The sequence below is a fragment of the Carcharhinus amblyrhynchos genome, chromosome 27 (assembly GCF_965287045.1).
Source record: "Carcharhinus amblyrhynchos chromosome 27, sCarAmb.v2.hapA, whole genome shotgun sequence".
NCBI lineage: Eukaryota > Metazoa > Chordata > Chondrichthyes > Carcharhiniformes > Carcharhinidae > Carcharhinus > Carcharhinus amblyrhynchos.
In genome coordinates this window covers 41965146-41981559 of record NC_137350.1, presented here as the reverse complement: position 1 = coordinate 41981559, position 16414 = coordinate 41965146, and the positions used below count along the sequence as shown (strand labels likewise).

Here is a 16414-nt window from a genome sequence, read left to right as displayed (position 1 = left end):
ATGCTTCAGGAAGGACAGGGAGGGAGGCAAAAGAGGTGGTGGAGTGGCACTGTTGATCAGGGACAGTGTCATGGCTGCAGAGAAGGAGGATGCTGTGGAGGGACTGTCTACAGAGTCTCTGTGGGTGGAAGTTAGGAACAGCAAAGGGTCGATAACTTTGCTGGGTGTATTCTATAGGCCGCCCAATAGCGACAGGGAAGTTGAGGTGCAGATAGGGAAACAGATCCTAGAGAGATGTAGTTATAACAGAGTTGTTGTGATGGGAGACTTTAATTTCCCAAACATCCACTGGAATATCCCAAGGGTAAGGGGTTTGGATGGGGAGGAGTTTGTTAGGTGTGTTCAGGAGGGGTTCCTGACACAGTACGTGGATAAGCCTACGAGAGGAGAGGCTGTACTTGACCTGGTGCTGGCTAATGAACCAGGACAGGTGTCGGATCTCTTGGTAGGAGAGCATCTCGGGGATGGAGATCATAATTCTATCTCCTTCACGATAGCATTGGAAAGAGATAGGATCAGGCAGGCTAGGAAGGTGTTTATCTGGAGTAAGGGGAAATATGAAGACATCAGGAAGATAATTGGTCGAGTAAACTGGAAGGTGGTGTTCTTGGGGAAAAGTGCTGAAGGAAGATGGTGGATTTTCAAGGAATGTTTGACTGCAGCTCTGCACAACAACGTTCCGATGAGACAGGGAGGTTTTGGTAGGTCACGGGAACCGTGGTGCACGAAGATTGTAATGAGCCTAGTCAAAAAGAAAATAAAGGTGTACAGAAAGTTCAGGGAGCTAGGAGATGTTAAGGATCTAGAGGAGTATACAGGTTGTAGGAAGGAGCTTAAAAAAGAAATTAGGAGAGCCGGAAGGGGACATGAGAAGGCCTTGGCGGGTAAGATTAAGGAGAACCCCAAGGCGTTCTACAAATATGTGAAGAGTAAAAGGATGAGAAGTGAAGGGATAGGACCTATAAAAGGTGAAGGGGGAAAAGTCCGTGTGGAACTGGGAGAAATGGCAGAGGTGCTTAATGAGTACTTTGCCTCAGTATTCATGGTGGAAACTGATCTGGAAGGTTGTACTACAGGTTTGCAGCAGACTGAAAAGATTGAGTATGTGGACGTTAAGAAAGAGGATGTGTTGGAACTTTTAAATTCTATCAAGATAGATAAGTCACCAGGACCGGACGGGATGCTCCTCAAGTTACTGTGGGAAGTGAGGGAAGTGATTGCAGAGCCCCTGGCAATGATCTTTGCATCATCGATGGAGACGGGAGAGGTTTCGGAGGATTGGAGGATTGCAGGATTGCGGATATGGTTTCTATTTTCAAGAAAGGGAACAGAGATAGCCCGGGAAATTACCGACCGGTGAGTCTGACCTCAGTGGTTGGTAAGTAGATGGAGAGGATTCTGAGGGACAAGATTTATGAGCATTTAGAGAAGTTTAGATTAGAAATAGTCAGCACAGCTTTGTCAAGGGCAGGTCGTGCCTTACGAGCCTAGTTGAGTTCTTTGAAAATGTGACTGAACACATTGACGAAGGAACAGCGGTGGATGTGGTTTACATGGACTTCAGCAAGGCATTTGATAAGGTCCCCCATGCAAGACTTCTTGAGAACGTGAGAGGGCATGGGATCCAAGGGGCTTTGGCCTTGTGGATCCAGAACTGGCTTGCCTACAGAAGGCAGAGAGTGGTTGTGGATGGGTCTTTTTCTGCATGGAGGTCGGTCACCAGTGGAGTGCCCCAGGGATCTGTTCTAAGACCCTTGCTGTTTGTCATTTTCATAAATGACCTGGATGAGGAAGTGGAGGGATGGGTTAGTAAGTTTGCCGACGATACGAAGGTCGGTGGTGTTGTGGATGGTCTGGAGGGATGTCAGAAGTTGCAGTGTGACATAGATAGGATGCAAGACTGGGTGGAGAAGTGGCAGATGGACTTCAACGGGGATAAATGTGTAGTGGTCCATTTTGGCAGACCAATGGGATGAAGGAGTACAATATCAACGGTAGGAGTCTTAGCAGTGTTGAGGAGCAGAAGGATCTTGGGGTCCGGGTCCATAGGACGCTCAAATCGGCCTCGCAGGTAGAGGATGTGGTCAAGAAGGCGTATGGTGTACTGGCCTTCATTAATCAAGGGATTGAGTTTAGGAGTCGGGAGGTAATGCTGCAACTTTATAAGACCCTTGTCAGACCCCACTTGGAGTACTGTGCGCAGTTCTGGTCACCTCACTACAGGAAGGATGTGGAAGCTATTGAGAGGGTGCAGAGGAGATTTACAAGGATGTTGCCTGGATTGGGAGGCATGCCTTATGAAGATAGGCTGAGGGAGCTAGGTCTCTTCTCCCTGGAGAGATGACGGTTGAGAGGTGACCTGATAGAGGTTTATAAAATGTTGACAGGAATAGATAGGGTGGATTCTCGGATGCTATTTCCCAGGGTTGAAATGGTCGCTACGAGAGGACACAGGTTTAAGGTGCAGGGAAAGCAAGTACAGAGGAGATGTCAGGGGTAAGTTTTTCACTCAGAGGGTGGTGAGTGAGTGGAATCGGCTGCCGTCGGTGGTGGTAGAGGCGAACTCATTGAGGTCTTTTAAAAGACTTCTAGATGAGTACATGGGATTGGGAGTTACAGATAGTTCTATGGCTTGGTAGGTATAGATGTGATCGGCACAACTTGTGGGCAAAAGGGCCTGTTTGTGCTGTAGTGTTCTATGTTCTACGTTAACACTATAGCACTGAAACAGGCCTTTTGGCCCTTCTTGTCTGTGCCAAACCATTTTTCTGCGCAGTCCCACTGACCTGCACCTGGACCATATCCCTCCACACCCCTCTCATCCATGTACCTGTCCAAGTTTTTCTTAAATGTTAAAAGTGAGCCCGCATTTACCACTTCATCCGGCAGCTCATTCCACACTCCCAACACTCTGTGAAGAATCCCCCCTAATATTCCCTTTAAATTTTTCCCCCTTCACCCTTAACCCATATCCTCTAGTTTTTTTTTCTCCCCTAGCCTCAGTGGAAAAAGCCTGCTTGCATTCACTCTACCTATACTCATCATAATTTTATACACCTCTATCAAATCTCCCCTCATTCTTCTATGCTCCAGGGAATAAAGTCCTGAGCTATTCAACCTTTGTCCGTAACTCAGTTTCTCAAGTCCTGGCAACATCCTTGTAAACCTTCTCTGCACTCTTTCAACCTTATTAATATCCTTCCTGTAATGGTGACCAAAACTGCACACAATACTCTAAATTCGGCCTCACCAATGTCTTATACAACCACACCATAACATTCCAACTCTATAAATGAAAGTATTGAGTATAAAAGGCCAATGTTCCAAAAGCACTCTTTATAAACCTATCTACTTGTGACGCCACTTTTAGGGAATTATGTATCTGTATTCCCAGATCCCTCTGTTCTACTACACTCTTCAGTGTCCTACCATTTACCCTGTATGTTCTACTTTGGTTTGTCCTTCCGAAGTGCAATACCTCACACTAGTCTGCATTAAACTCCATCTGCCATTTTTTAGACCATTTTTCTAGTTGGTTCAAATCCTCTGCAAGCTTTGAAAACCTTCCTCACTGTCCACTACACCTCCAATCTTTGTATCATCAGCAAATTTGCTGATCCAATTTACCACATTATCATCCAGATCATTGATATAGATGACAAACAACAATGAACCCTGCACCGATCCCTGCGGCACACCATTAGTCACAGGCTTCCACTCAGAGAAGCAATCCTCCACTATCACTCACTGGCTTCTTCCACTGAGCCAATGTCTAATCCAATTTACTACCTCTCCATGTATACCTAGCGACTGAGCCTTCCTAACTAACCTCCCATGCGGGATCTTGTCAAAGACCTTACTGAAGTCCATGTAGACAACATCCACTGCCTTCCCTTCATCCACTTTCCTGGTAACCTCCTCGAAAAACTCTAATATTGGTTAAACATGACGTACCACACACAAAGCCATGTTGACTCTCCCTAATAAGTCCCTGTCCATCCAAGTATTTGTAGATCCTATCTCTTAGTACTAAGTAACTCTTAGACATCTGATGTGGGCCATTCACCAGCTTGGTCAGAGAAGTTCAATCCCATGAAATAAGAGATACTAACAGCATGAATACAAAATTGAGTGTGTGGTAGGAAACACAGAGGGGAGTGGTGTATGATTGTTTATCAGACTGGAGGAAAGTTTATAATGGGGGTTTCCTTAATCTATATTAATGACCTGGACTTGCAGCACAGGGCACAGTTTCAGAATTTGTGGATGAAACAAAACTTGAAATTATTGCAAAATGTGATGATAGTGATAACTATAGGCTGGGGGAATGGACAAACAAATGCAGAAAAGTGTGAAGCAATTGATTTTGGTAGAGAGAATAAGCAATGGCTGTATAAACCAAACAGCATAATTCTAAATCAAAGCAAATTACTGTGGATGCTGGAATCTGAAACCATTTTGGATATTGTGGGAAAGATAGGCTATCAGGGATATCAGCAGCAGCAGCCAAAGCAGTGGTACCACGGCTGGCTCTGTTAAGCAGGGAGAAACAAAGAGATCTAGAGCAATAATTATAGGGGATTCTATAGTTAGGGGTGCAGCTAGGTGCTTCTGTGGACGTGAAAGAGACTCCAGGATGGTACGTTGCCTCCCTGGTGCTCGGGTCCAGGATGTCTCTGAACAGACAGAAAGCATTCTGAAGGGAGAAGGTGAACAGCGAAAGGTTGTGGTACCTATTGGTACTAACAACATAGGCAGGAAGAATGACGAGCTCCTGCAGCAGTAGTTTAGGGAGTTTGGTAGAAAGTTAAAAAGCAGGACCTCTAGGCTTGTAATCTCAGGACTTTTCCCTGTGCCACACGCTGGTAAAGCTAGAAATAGCTCAACACTTGGCTAAACAGCTGGAGTAGGAGGGAAAGTTTCAGATATCTGGACCATTGGGATCTCTTCCGGGGCAGATGGGACCTCTACAAGAAGGACGGGTTGCATCTAAACTGGATGGGCACAAATACTCTGGCAGTAGGTTTGCTAGTGTCAGACAGGAGGATTTCAACTAGTTTGGCAGAGGGGTGGGAACCAAAGCGAAAGTGAATTAGTTGAAGGGAATACAGAGAGTAGGACCAGTAAGACTCAGAGAAAGAGCAGGCAGGGTGGGATTGCCAATCACAGAGGGTCTGGTGGACTGAAGTGCATTTGTTTCAATGCGAGAAGTGTAACAGGTAAGGCAGGTGAACTTAGAACTTGGCAGCGCATTCCAGGCCCCCACCATACTCTGTGTAAAAAACGTCCTTCTGATATCTAAGTTATACCTCGTCCCTCTCACCTTGAGCCCATGACCCCTCGTGATCGTCACCTCTGACCTGGGAAAAAGCTTCCCACTGTTCACCCTATCTATACCCTTCATAATTTTATATACCTCTATTAGATCTCCCCTCATTCTCCATCTTTCCAGGGAGAACAACCCCAGTTTACCCAATCTCTCCTCATAGCTAAGACCCTCCATACCAGGCAAACATCCCGGTAAAACTCATCTGCGCTCTCTCGAAAGCCTCCATGTCCTTCTGGTAGCGTGGCGACCAGAACAGGACGCAGTATTCCAAATGTGGCCTAACTAACGTTTTATACAGCTGTAACATCAGACTGCAACTTTTATACTCTATACCCCATCCTATAAAGGCAAGCATGCTATATGCCTTCTTCACCACCTTCTCCACCTGTGCTGCCACCTTCAAGGATTTGTGGACTTGCACACCCAGGTCCCTCTGTGTTTCTATACTCTTGATGGCCCTGCCATTTATTGTATAACTCCCCCCTACATCAGTTTTTGCAAAATGCATCACTTTGCATTTATCTGGATTAAATTCCTTCTGCCATTTCTCCGCCCAATTTTGCAGCCCGTCTATATCCTGCTGTATTGTCTGACAATCTTCATCGCCATCCGCAAGTCCAGCCATCTTTGTGTCATCCGCAAACTTGCTGATCACACCGGTTACACCTTCTTCCAAATCATTTATATATATCACAAATAGCAGAGGTCCCAGTACAAAGCCCTGCGGAACACCACTGGTCACAGACCTCCAGCCAGAAAAAGACCCTTCGACTGACACCGTCTCCTGCAGCCAAGCCAGTTCTTTACCCATCTAGCCACCTGTCCTTGTATCCCATGAGCCTTAACCTTTTTCACCAACCTGCCATGAGGGACTTTGTCAAACGCCTTACTGAAATCCATATAGGCGACATCCACGGCCCTTCCTTCGTCAACCGCCTCAAAAAACTCCATCAAATTTGTAAGGCACGACCTCCCTCTTGCAAAACCATGGTCTCTGTCACTAATGAGATCATTCCATTCTAAATGTGCATACATCCTATCTCTAAGAATCCTCTCCAGCAACTTCCCTACCACGGACGTCAAGCTCATCGGCCTATAATTACCCGGGTTATCCCTGCTACCCGTCTTAAATAACGGTACCACATTCGCTATCCTCCAATCCTCTGGGACCTCACCTGTGTCCAGTGAAGAGACAAAGATATGTAGGCAGATTTTGACAAGGTGTAAAAGTAACAGGATTGTTGTGGTGGGAGATTTTTTACTTCCCCTCTATTGACTGGGACTCACTTAGTGCAAGGGGCATGGCTGGGGCGGAGTTTCTAAGGAACAGCCAGGAGGGCTTCCTGAAACAGTATGTAGATAGTCCAACTAGGGAAGGGGCCATACTGGACCTGGTATTGGGGAATGAGCTCAGCTAGCTGGTAGCGGTTTCAGTCGGGGAGCAGTTCAGGAACAGTGACCACAATTCAGTAAGCTTTAAGGTACTGATGGATAAAGATAAGTGTAGTCCTCAAGTTAAGGTGCTAAATTGGGGGAAGGTTAATTACAACAATATTAGGCAGGAACTGAAGAATGTAGATTGGGGGCAGATGTTTGAGAGCAAATCAACATCTGGCATGTGGGAGGCTTTCAATTGTAAGTTGATTGGGGTTCAGGACAAGCACATTCCTATAAGGATGAAGGATAAGTATGGCAAGTTTTGTGAATCTTGGATAACAAGAGATATTGTGAGCCTAGTCAAAGAGAAAAAGGAAGCATTTGTTAAAGCTAGGAGGCTGGGGACACATGAAGCAAGTGTGGAATACAAGGAGAGCAGAAAGAAACTTACGCAAAGAATAAGGAGAGCTAAGAGGGATCATGAAAAATCATTGGCCAGCAGATTATGGAAAATCCCAAGGCTTTTTATACATATGTAAAGAGCAAGAGGATAGCCAGGGAAAAGTTTGGCCCACTCAAGGGCAGGAGAAGGAATCTATGCATGGAGCCAGAGGAAATAGGTGAGGAATTAAACGACCACTTTGCATCAGTATTCCCTGAACGACTTGGTGGATAATGAATCTGGGAAAGGGTGTATTGATAATTGAGTCATGTTAAGATCAAAAAGGCATTTCTGAGAAACATTAAGGTAGACAAATCTCCAGGGCCTGATGGGATGTACCCCAGAATACTGAGAGAGGCAAGGGAGGAAATTGCTGGGGCCTTGAGAGAAATCTTTGTATCCTCACTGGCTACAGGGAAGATCCAGTAAAAAGTCTGACAACACCAGGTTTTAGTCCAACCTATTTATTTGATAATATACTCACAATTTGAGAACTCTCCATTCACCTGATGAAGAGGCAGTCCCCTCGAAAGCTTGTGAGTATATTATCAAATAAATAGGTTGGACTAAAACCTGGTGTTGTCAGACTTTTTACTGTGTTTACGCCAGTCCAACGCCGGCATACCCACATCATGACTACAGGGAAGATCCCAGAGGGGTGGAGAAAAGCCAATGTTGTTCCCTTGTTTAAAAAGGGTAGCAAGAATAATTCAGGTAATTACAGGCTGGTGAGCCTTACATCAGTGGTAAGGAAATTATTGGAGAGGATTCTTCGAGACAGGATTTAATCCCACTTGGAAATAAATGGATGTATTAGTGAGAGAAAACATGGTTTTGTGAAGGGGAGGTTGTGTCTCACAAACTTGATCTAGGTTTTTGAGGAAATGACGAAGATGATTGATGAGGGTAGGGCAGTGGATGTTGTCTACATGGACTTCAGTAAGGCGTTTGATAAGGTCCCTCGTGGCAGACTGGTGCAGAAGGTGAAGTTGCATGGGATCAGAGGTGAGCTGGCAAGGTAGATACAAAACTGGCTCGGTCAAAGAAGACAGAGGGTAGCAGTGAAGTGCATTTCTGAATGGAGTGCCGGTATGAGTGGCATTTCTCAGAGATCAGCGCTGGGACCTTTGCTGTTTGTAATATATATAAATGATCTGGAGGAAAAGGTAACTGGTTTGATTAATAAGTTTGCTGACGACACAAAGTTTGGTGGATTTGCGGATAGAGATGAGGACCATTAGAGGATGCAGCAGGATATAGATCAGTTGGAGAGTTAGGTGGAGAGATGACAGATGGAGTTTAATCCAGACAAGTGTGAGGTAATGCATTTTGGAAGGTCTAATACAGACAGGATATACACAGTAAATGGCAGAACCTTACGAGTATTGATAGGCAAAGGGATCTGGGTGTACAGGTACACAGGTCACTGGAAGTGGCAAAGCAGGTGGAGAAGGTAGTCAAGAAGGTATACAGCATGCTTGCCTTCATCAACTGGGGCATTGAGTTTAAAAATTGGCAAGTCATATTGAAGTTTTATAGAACCTTAGTTAGGCCGCACTTGGAATATAGTGTTCAGTTCTGGTCACCACACTACCAGAAGGATGTGGATGCTTTGGAGAGGGTACAGAAAAGATTTACCAGGATGTTGCCTGGTATGGAGGACATTAGCTATGAGGAGAGGTTGGAGAAACTTGGCTTGTTCTCACTGGAACAATGTAGGTTGAGGTGAGACCTAATAGAAGTCTACAAGATTATGAGAGGTATGGACAGAGTGGATAGTCAGAAGCTTTTTCGCAGGGAGGAAGAGTCAATTACTAGGGGACACAGGTTTAAGGTGCGAGGGGCAAGGTTTAGAAGAGATCCACTTTGATAGGAATAATGGTAGGAAGGACTATTACTTACATGGCGAAAAACTGCAGCATGCTACGGTGCAGAGGGACCTCGGGGTCCTTGTGCATGAGTCGCAAAAACCCAGTCTGCAGGTGCAGCAGGTGGTCGAGAAGGTGAATGGGATGCTGGCCTTTATAGCGAGGGGGATAGAATATAAAAGTAGGGAGGTCTTGATGCAACTGTACAGGGCACTGGTGAGGCTGCAGCTGGTGTACTGTGTGCAGTTTTGGTCGCCGCACTTACGCAAGGATATTTTGGCCTTGGAGGGAGTGCAGAGGAGGTTTACTAGGCTGATACCGGAGTTGAGGGGGTTGAACTATGAGGGGAGGCTGAATAAACTAGGCTTGTACTCGTTAGAGTTTAGAAGAATGAGGGGAGATCTCATTGAGACATATAAGATGACGAATGGGATGGATAGGATAGAGGTGGAGAGGCTCTTCCCGTGCAGAAAGGACAGTAGGACTAGGGGGCACAGCCTCAAGATAAAGGGGGGGGGGGGCGGTTTAGAACAGAGTTGAGGAGGACCTTCTTCACTCAAAGGGTGGTGAATCTCTGGAATTCTCTGCCCGTTGAAGTGGTGGAGGCTAACTCGCTAAATATATTTAAGATGTGGGTTGATAGGTTTTTGATAGGCAAGGGGATTGAGGGTTATGGGGAGAGGGCGGGAATGTGGAACTGAGACACAACAGATCAGCCATGATCTTATTGAATGGCGGGGCAGGCTCGAGGGGCTAGATGGCCTACTCCTGCTCCTATTTCTTATGTTCTTATGTAGATGTATGAGGCAGATTTTTTACACAAAGAGTGGTGGGTGCCTGGAACGCAACGTAAGTGGATATGGTAGTGACTTTAAGGGGCATCTTGACAAGTACATGAATGAGATGGGAATAGAGGGATATGGTCTCTGAAAGGTTAGGGGGTTTTAGTTAAGTCAGGCAGTATGGTCGGTGCAAGCTTGGAGGGCCGAAGGGCTCAGTGCTGTAATTTTCTTTATTCTTTGTTTTTTTGTTCCTTGTTCAAAAGATGAAATGCTGGAAAATCTCAGCAGGTCTGGCAGCATCTGAAAGGCGAGAAAAGAGTGACGTTTTGAGTCCAGACGACCCCTTGTCAGCTCTTTTTTCTCTCCTCACAGACGCTGCCAGACTTGCTGAGATTTTCCAGCGTTTTCTCTTTTGGGAGCATGTTTCTAAAGGAGGTGCAGAAACAGAAGGACCTGGGGATATATGTGCATAAGTCATTCAAAGTGGCAGCACAGATTAAAGCATGTGGCCTTTTAAACAAGGACATGGAGTACGAAAGTTAGAAAGGCAAGACAGGCACTGAGAAATAACAAGAAATAGAAGTGGTATCATCATTTCCTTTTTAACTGATCTAAGTTTTTTCTCTGAAATAAAAATTAAACATTTGGTATCCTAAAAATCAGAAAATTTATCTGGTAAAAAGTTTATGGAATTTACTCGCTTTTAAATCAATAAAAAATTCAAAACCAGTGGAAGAACATTAGACCCATTGATGGATAATTACCCAGGAAAATCACCAAGGCAGTTTGGCCAGGGATCATCTGGGCAACAGCCAGCTGGGCAAGATTTGCTGCAATGCTAACAGGTTAAAAAACCACTTGCAGCCACACAGGAAACCTAACTCAACCTCTCCAATAGAATCCTTCAGAATGTCACCCATCAGATTCAGCCTCAATTTGTATCATGTCAGGTAGTGTTATCATGTGAAGATCTTTGTATCAGCCATACTTAATGCTTTTTATTTGTACTTTATACATCAGTAAATCTTTTCTTCCTGTCAGCCACCAATATTTCTCTTATTTAGCATCCTGTAATGTGATGTAAAGTTGCATACTGAATCATAGCTGCTATGGACATGGTCCAATAGAAACTGGATATTGGACTCCAGTTAAATATTGAGGCAGAACCAACTGACACGTTTCTAATGAATATGGAGAAAGGATTGAAAATTGGGATTGTCAAGATACTGTCATGGCTAAACAAATGTTGGGGTAGTTCCAATAGGCTGAATGGCCTTTCTGGTCCTGTGTGTTTACCTGTTCAAACAGGAGAGTGAATTCCAAATTATTCTTTGGGACATTGTCTGAATCCAGGAAGCAGTACAGTTTGAAACAAAGCTTCCACTGGTTTTCTGGCTCATCTGTGTTTGCAGCACGGCTGGAAAAAGGAAACAAAAACTTTAAGTTCAAGCAAATGCGCCATCCGGACCCTCCTTGGCGCAGCAGCACAGTCTAGTTACTGAATGGAAAAATCTTTCTAAAGGGCAGTTTGTTGCTCCAGTAAACAGAGAAGGCAATGGTTAAAAATCAACAGAATTACTTGAGAATAAAAGGAGGCCATTCGGCTTATCATGTCTGTTCTAGCTTTCCAAACAAGTATTGTGATTTAGAGATTTAGCCCTGCATTTTCCCCATACACCTAAACATTGTCTCTATTCAAATAATCATCTAAAGCACTGTTAAATGCCTCGATTGAACCCGCCTCCACCACACTTCCAGCAGTGCATTCCAGACCCCAAGCATTCATTGTGTAAAAAAGTTTCTCTCACATCATACTGGCTTCTTTTGCAAATCAGTTTAAATCTGTGCCCTCTCATTTTTAATCCTTTTTTGAGGGGAATAGTTTCTCTCAATCTACTCTATCCAGCCCCCTCATGATTTTGATCTTTATCAAATCACCTATTAGGCTTCTCCTTTCCAAGGTGAACAGTCCCAACCTCTCCAATCTATCCTCATAACTGAAGTTTCTCATCGCTGGAACCATTCATGGAAACCTTTTCTGCACTCTGTCCAATATGTTCACAAACTTCCCATAGTATAGCTTCCAGGACAATACACAACATTCCAGCTTAAGTCTGACTAGTATCTTTATTTGATTTATTGTCACATGTATTATTATACAGTGAAAAGTATTGTTTTTTGTACAAAAAAGCATACCATTCATAGACAAAGAGAGAATGCAAAACATAGTGTTACAGCCACAGCTAAAGTGCAGAGAAAGATCAATTTAGTGCAAGGTAAGTCCAGGCAAAAGTCTGACGGCAGCAGGGAAGAAGCTGTCCTTGAGTCGGTTGGTATGTGACCTCGGGCTTCTGTAAGGTTTTCCTGACATAAGAAGGTAAAAGAGAGAATGAGTGGGGTGCATGGGATCCTTAATCATACAGGCTGCTTTGCCGAGGCAGCGGGAAGTGTAGTCAGTGTCAATGGATTGGAGTCTGGTTTAAGTGATGGACTGGGCTTCATTCTTTGTAGTTCCTTGCAGTCTTGGGCAGAGCAGGAGCCAAACAAAGCTGTGACACAACCAGGAAGAATGCTTTCCAAGGTGCATCTGTAAAAGTTGGTGAGAGTCATAGTGGACGTACCAAATTTCCTTTGTCTTCTAAGAAAGTAGAGATGTTGGTGAGGAAGGACCAGGATAGGTTGTTGGTGATCTGGGCACCTGAAAGCTTGAAGCTCTCAACTATTTCTACTTCATCCCCATTGATGTAGACAGGGGCATGTCCTCCATTATGCTTCCTGAAGTCAATGACTGTCTCCTTTGTTTTGTTGACATTGAGGGAGAGATTATTTTTGCCACGCCAGTTCACCAGATTCTCCATCTCATTCTTGTACTCTGTCTCATCATTGTTTGAGATCCGACCCACTACGACAGTGTCATCAGCAAACCTGAAAATCGAGTTGAAGGGGAATTTGGCCACACAGTCATAGGTGTATAAGGAGTACAGTAGGGGGCTGAGAACACAGCCTTGTAGGGCATTGGTGTTGAGGATGTTCATGGAGGAGGTGTTGTTGCCTATCCTTACTGATTGCAGTATGTTTGGTTAGGAAGTTCAGGCTCCAATCGCAGAGGGAGGAGCTGAGGTCCAGGCCATGGAGTTTGGTGATGAGTTTCGTAGTAATAATGATGTTGAAGGTTGAGCTGTAGTCAGTAAATAGGAGTCTGACATAGCATCTTTGTTATCTAGGTGCTCCAGGGCTAAGCACAGGGTTAGGGAATTGTGTCTTGTATAAATTCAGCATAACCTCATTACTCTTGTATTCTGTGCCTCTAATATAAAGCCCAGGGTACTGTGTCATGACAACGGGGAAATGGTGGCATACTGGTACTGTCATTATTAATCCAGAAGTCCAGGATAATGCTCGAGGGATATGGATTCAAATCCCAACACGGCAACTGGTGGAATTTGAATTAAATTAATAAATCTGGAATTGAAAACTGATGAATAATAGTGACCATGAAACTCTCATCAATTAATGTGAAAACCCATCTGATTCACTAATGTACTCTAGGGAAGGAAATCATTGTCCTTACCCAGTCTGGCCTGTGTGTGATTCTGGTCCTACAGCAATGTGGTTGACTCTTAACTGCTCTCTGAAATGGGCTGGCAACCCACTTAGTTCAAGGGCATTTGGGGATGGGCAACAAATGCTGGCCTTGCCAGCGACACCCACATCACATGAAAAAATAAAGGAAAAAAAATTATGATAAATGGAGATGGTTATTTTCATCATTCACAAAATGTGGCTGTCATTGATAAAGTGCCCATTCACTGGCCAGAGCTGCCAATGTGGTGGTTAACACAGAAACTTGGTTGGACTCGAAGCAGCAGCAACAATCAAACAAACATACTGAATAGGCACCCTTCCAGCCTCTGCCATTCAATAAGATCGTGGCTGATCTGTTTGTGTTTCAAATTCCACATTCCCTTCTATGCCCAATAACCTTTGATTCCCTTGCCTAACAAAAATCTACCTACCTTAAAAATATTCAATGACTCTGCTTCCACCACCTTCTAAGGCAGAAAATTAGAAACAAACTCTCTTCATCTCTGTCCTGATTTCAAAACAGTGCTCCTGGTTCTGGACTCACCCAACAAGAAACATCCTTTCCACGTCCACTTTATTGAGACCATTCAAAGATCTTACGTACTTCAATTAAGATGCCCCTCAGCAAGCCTAGACAGTCCAAACTATCCTCACAAGACAACCCAGGTATCAATCTAGTAAATCTCCTCTGAACCACCTCCAATGCATTTTCATCTTGATCAGTTGGGCCACTGAGCTGACGAACGGCAGATGGAGTTTAGTTTAGAAACGTGAGGTGATGCATTTTGGTAGATTAAACAAAGGCAGGACTTAGTTAATGGTAGAGAGTTGGGGAGAGTTACAGAACAAAGAGATCTAGGGGTACCGGTTCATAGCTCCTTGAAAATGCACTCACAGGTGGACAGGATGGTGAAGGAGGCATTCAGCATGCTTGTGTTTCACTGGTCAGAACTCTGAATATATGAGTTGGGACGTCTTGTTGAAGTTGTACAAGACATTAGTAAGGCCACACTTGGATACAGTGTACAGTTCTGGTCACCCTATTATAGAAAAGATATTATTAAAGTAGAAAGAGTGCAGAAAAGATCTACTAGGATGCTACCAGGACTTAATAGTTTGAGTTATAAGGACACAGAACATAGAACATTACAGCGCAGTACAGGCCCTTCGGCCCTCAATGTTGCGCTGACCAGTGGAACCAATCTAATGACCCTCTAACCTAAACTATTCCAATGTTATCCATGTGCCTATCCACTGACCATCTGAATGCCCTTAAAGTTGGCGAGTCCACAACAGCTGCAGGCAGGGCATTCCACGACCTTACTACCCTCTGAGTAAAGAACCTACCTCTGACATCTGTCCTATAATGTCCTATAAGGTACATTTTTCTGTTTATACCGTTTAACTTTTTATTTCTAGTACTAAGTCGCGAGTTTCGGCGGTTTTTTAAAAATTAGTTAGAAACCGGAAGTCGTCACTAAGACGCTTACCGGTAGTTGTAGTTTTTTTTTCTCGTGCCCCTAACCCTATAAATTAGTGCAGAGAGGATACCCGATCCTCTACACTGGTAGAGAATCCCACCCTTCCACCTCCTCTAACCTAATTACAAGTGTGTGGGAAGTTTTTTTTTTATATTTTTATTTTTCTGCTGGTAATTGATTCAGGGATGGCAGTTCAGGCTGTAAGCTGCATCTCCTGTGGGATGTATGTAGTGAGGGACTCCAGCAGTGTTTCAGGTGATTTTACTTGTAGGAAGTGTGATAGATTGCAGTTTCTGGAGGAGCGTGTAAAGGAGCTGGAGGTGGAATTAGAGGAGCTCCGCATAATTCGGGAAGTGGAGGAGGACATAGATAGGAGTTATAAGGAGATAGTCACTCCTAGAAATAAGTCTTGGGTCACTGCCAGGAAGAGGGGAAAGAAGCAGTTGGGGGGACAATCCCCTGGGGCTGTTCCCCTCCAAAATAGGTTTTCAGTCCTGGAGGCTACAGTTGAGGAGGAATCAACTGGGGATAGCCAAAGGGAGCAGGTCTCTGGGGGTGAGCCTATTGGGAAACCTCAGGTGGTTAGGAGTAAGAGATTGGGCCTTGTGATTGGGGACTCCACAGTTATGGGGACGGATAGGAGAGTCGGAGGTAAGGGTAGGGACTCAGGGCTGGTGTGTTGCCTACCAGGGGCTGGGGTCCGGGATGTATCGGACAGGGTATTCAGGACTCTTAGGGGAGAGGGAGATCAACCCCAAGTTATAGTTCATGTGGGGACACATGACATAGGGAGGTTAAGGGAAGGGGATATTAAGCAAAGATTTATGGAGTTGGGGTGGAAACTAAAGGCCAGGTCTGGAAGAGTAGTTATATCCGGACTCTTGCCTGTGCCACGGGATAGTTTAGAGAGGAATAGAGAGAGGGAAAGTTTGAACTCGTGGCTGAGGGGATGGTGCAGGAGGGAGGGGTTCAGGTACTTGAGCAATTGGGGCTCATTCTGGGGAAGGTGGGACCTCTATAAGAGTGATGGTCTACACCTGAACCAGAGGGGAATCAATATCCTGGGGGGTAAATTTGCAAAGGCTATGCAGGGAGGTTTAAACTGATTCGGAGGGGGGGGTGGGATCGTGAGTACAGGGGGTGAAAGTGAGGGGGGCATAGATGGGGAATGCAAGGCACGGCATAGTGGGGGTGGGGCGGAGCAGGGTTTGAAATGCATGTACTTTAAGGCGAGGAGTATTCGCAATAAAGTGGATGAACTTGCAGCGTGGATCAGTACCTGGGACTTTGATGTTGTGGCCATTTCAGAGACATGGATAGAGCAGGGTCAGGAATGGTTGTTGCAGGTTCCGGGGTACAAATGCTTTAGTCGGAGTAGAGGGTAGAAGGGGGGGTGGGGTAGCATTGCTAGTCAAGGACTGTATCACAGTGTCGGAGAGGAAGTTTGATGAGGACTTGTCAGTTGAGGTAGTATGGGCGGAGATTAGAAATAGGAGAGGAGAGGTCACCCTGTTGGGAGTCTTTTATAGACCTCCTAAAAGTTCCAGAGA

At 44.8% G+C, this 16414-nt stretch overlaps 1 protein-coding gene across 1 annotated transcript in view; it reads right to left on the bottom strand.

Annotated features, from left to right (window-relative positions):
* Positions 1–16414, bottom strand: part of plekhh3 (pleckstrin homology, MyTH4 and FERM domain containing H3) — a 125242-nt gene that overhangs the window by 29158 nt on the left and 79670 nt on the right. The window contains exon 10 of the mRNA XM_080213388.1: positions 11095–11215. Within this exon, the coding sequence (XP_080069514.1) occupies positions 11095–11215 (121 nt within the window). The remainder of the gene's footprint in view (positions 1–11094; positions 11216–16414) is intronic.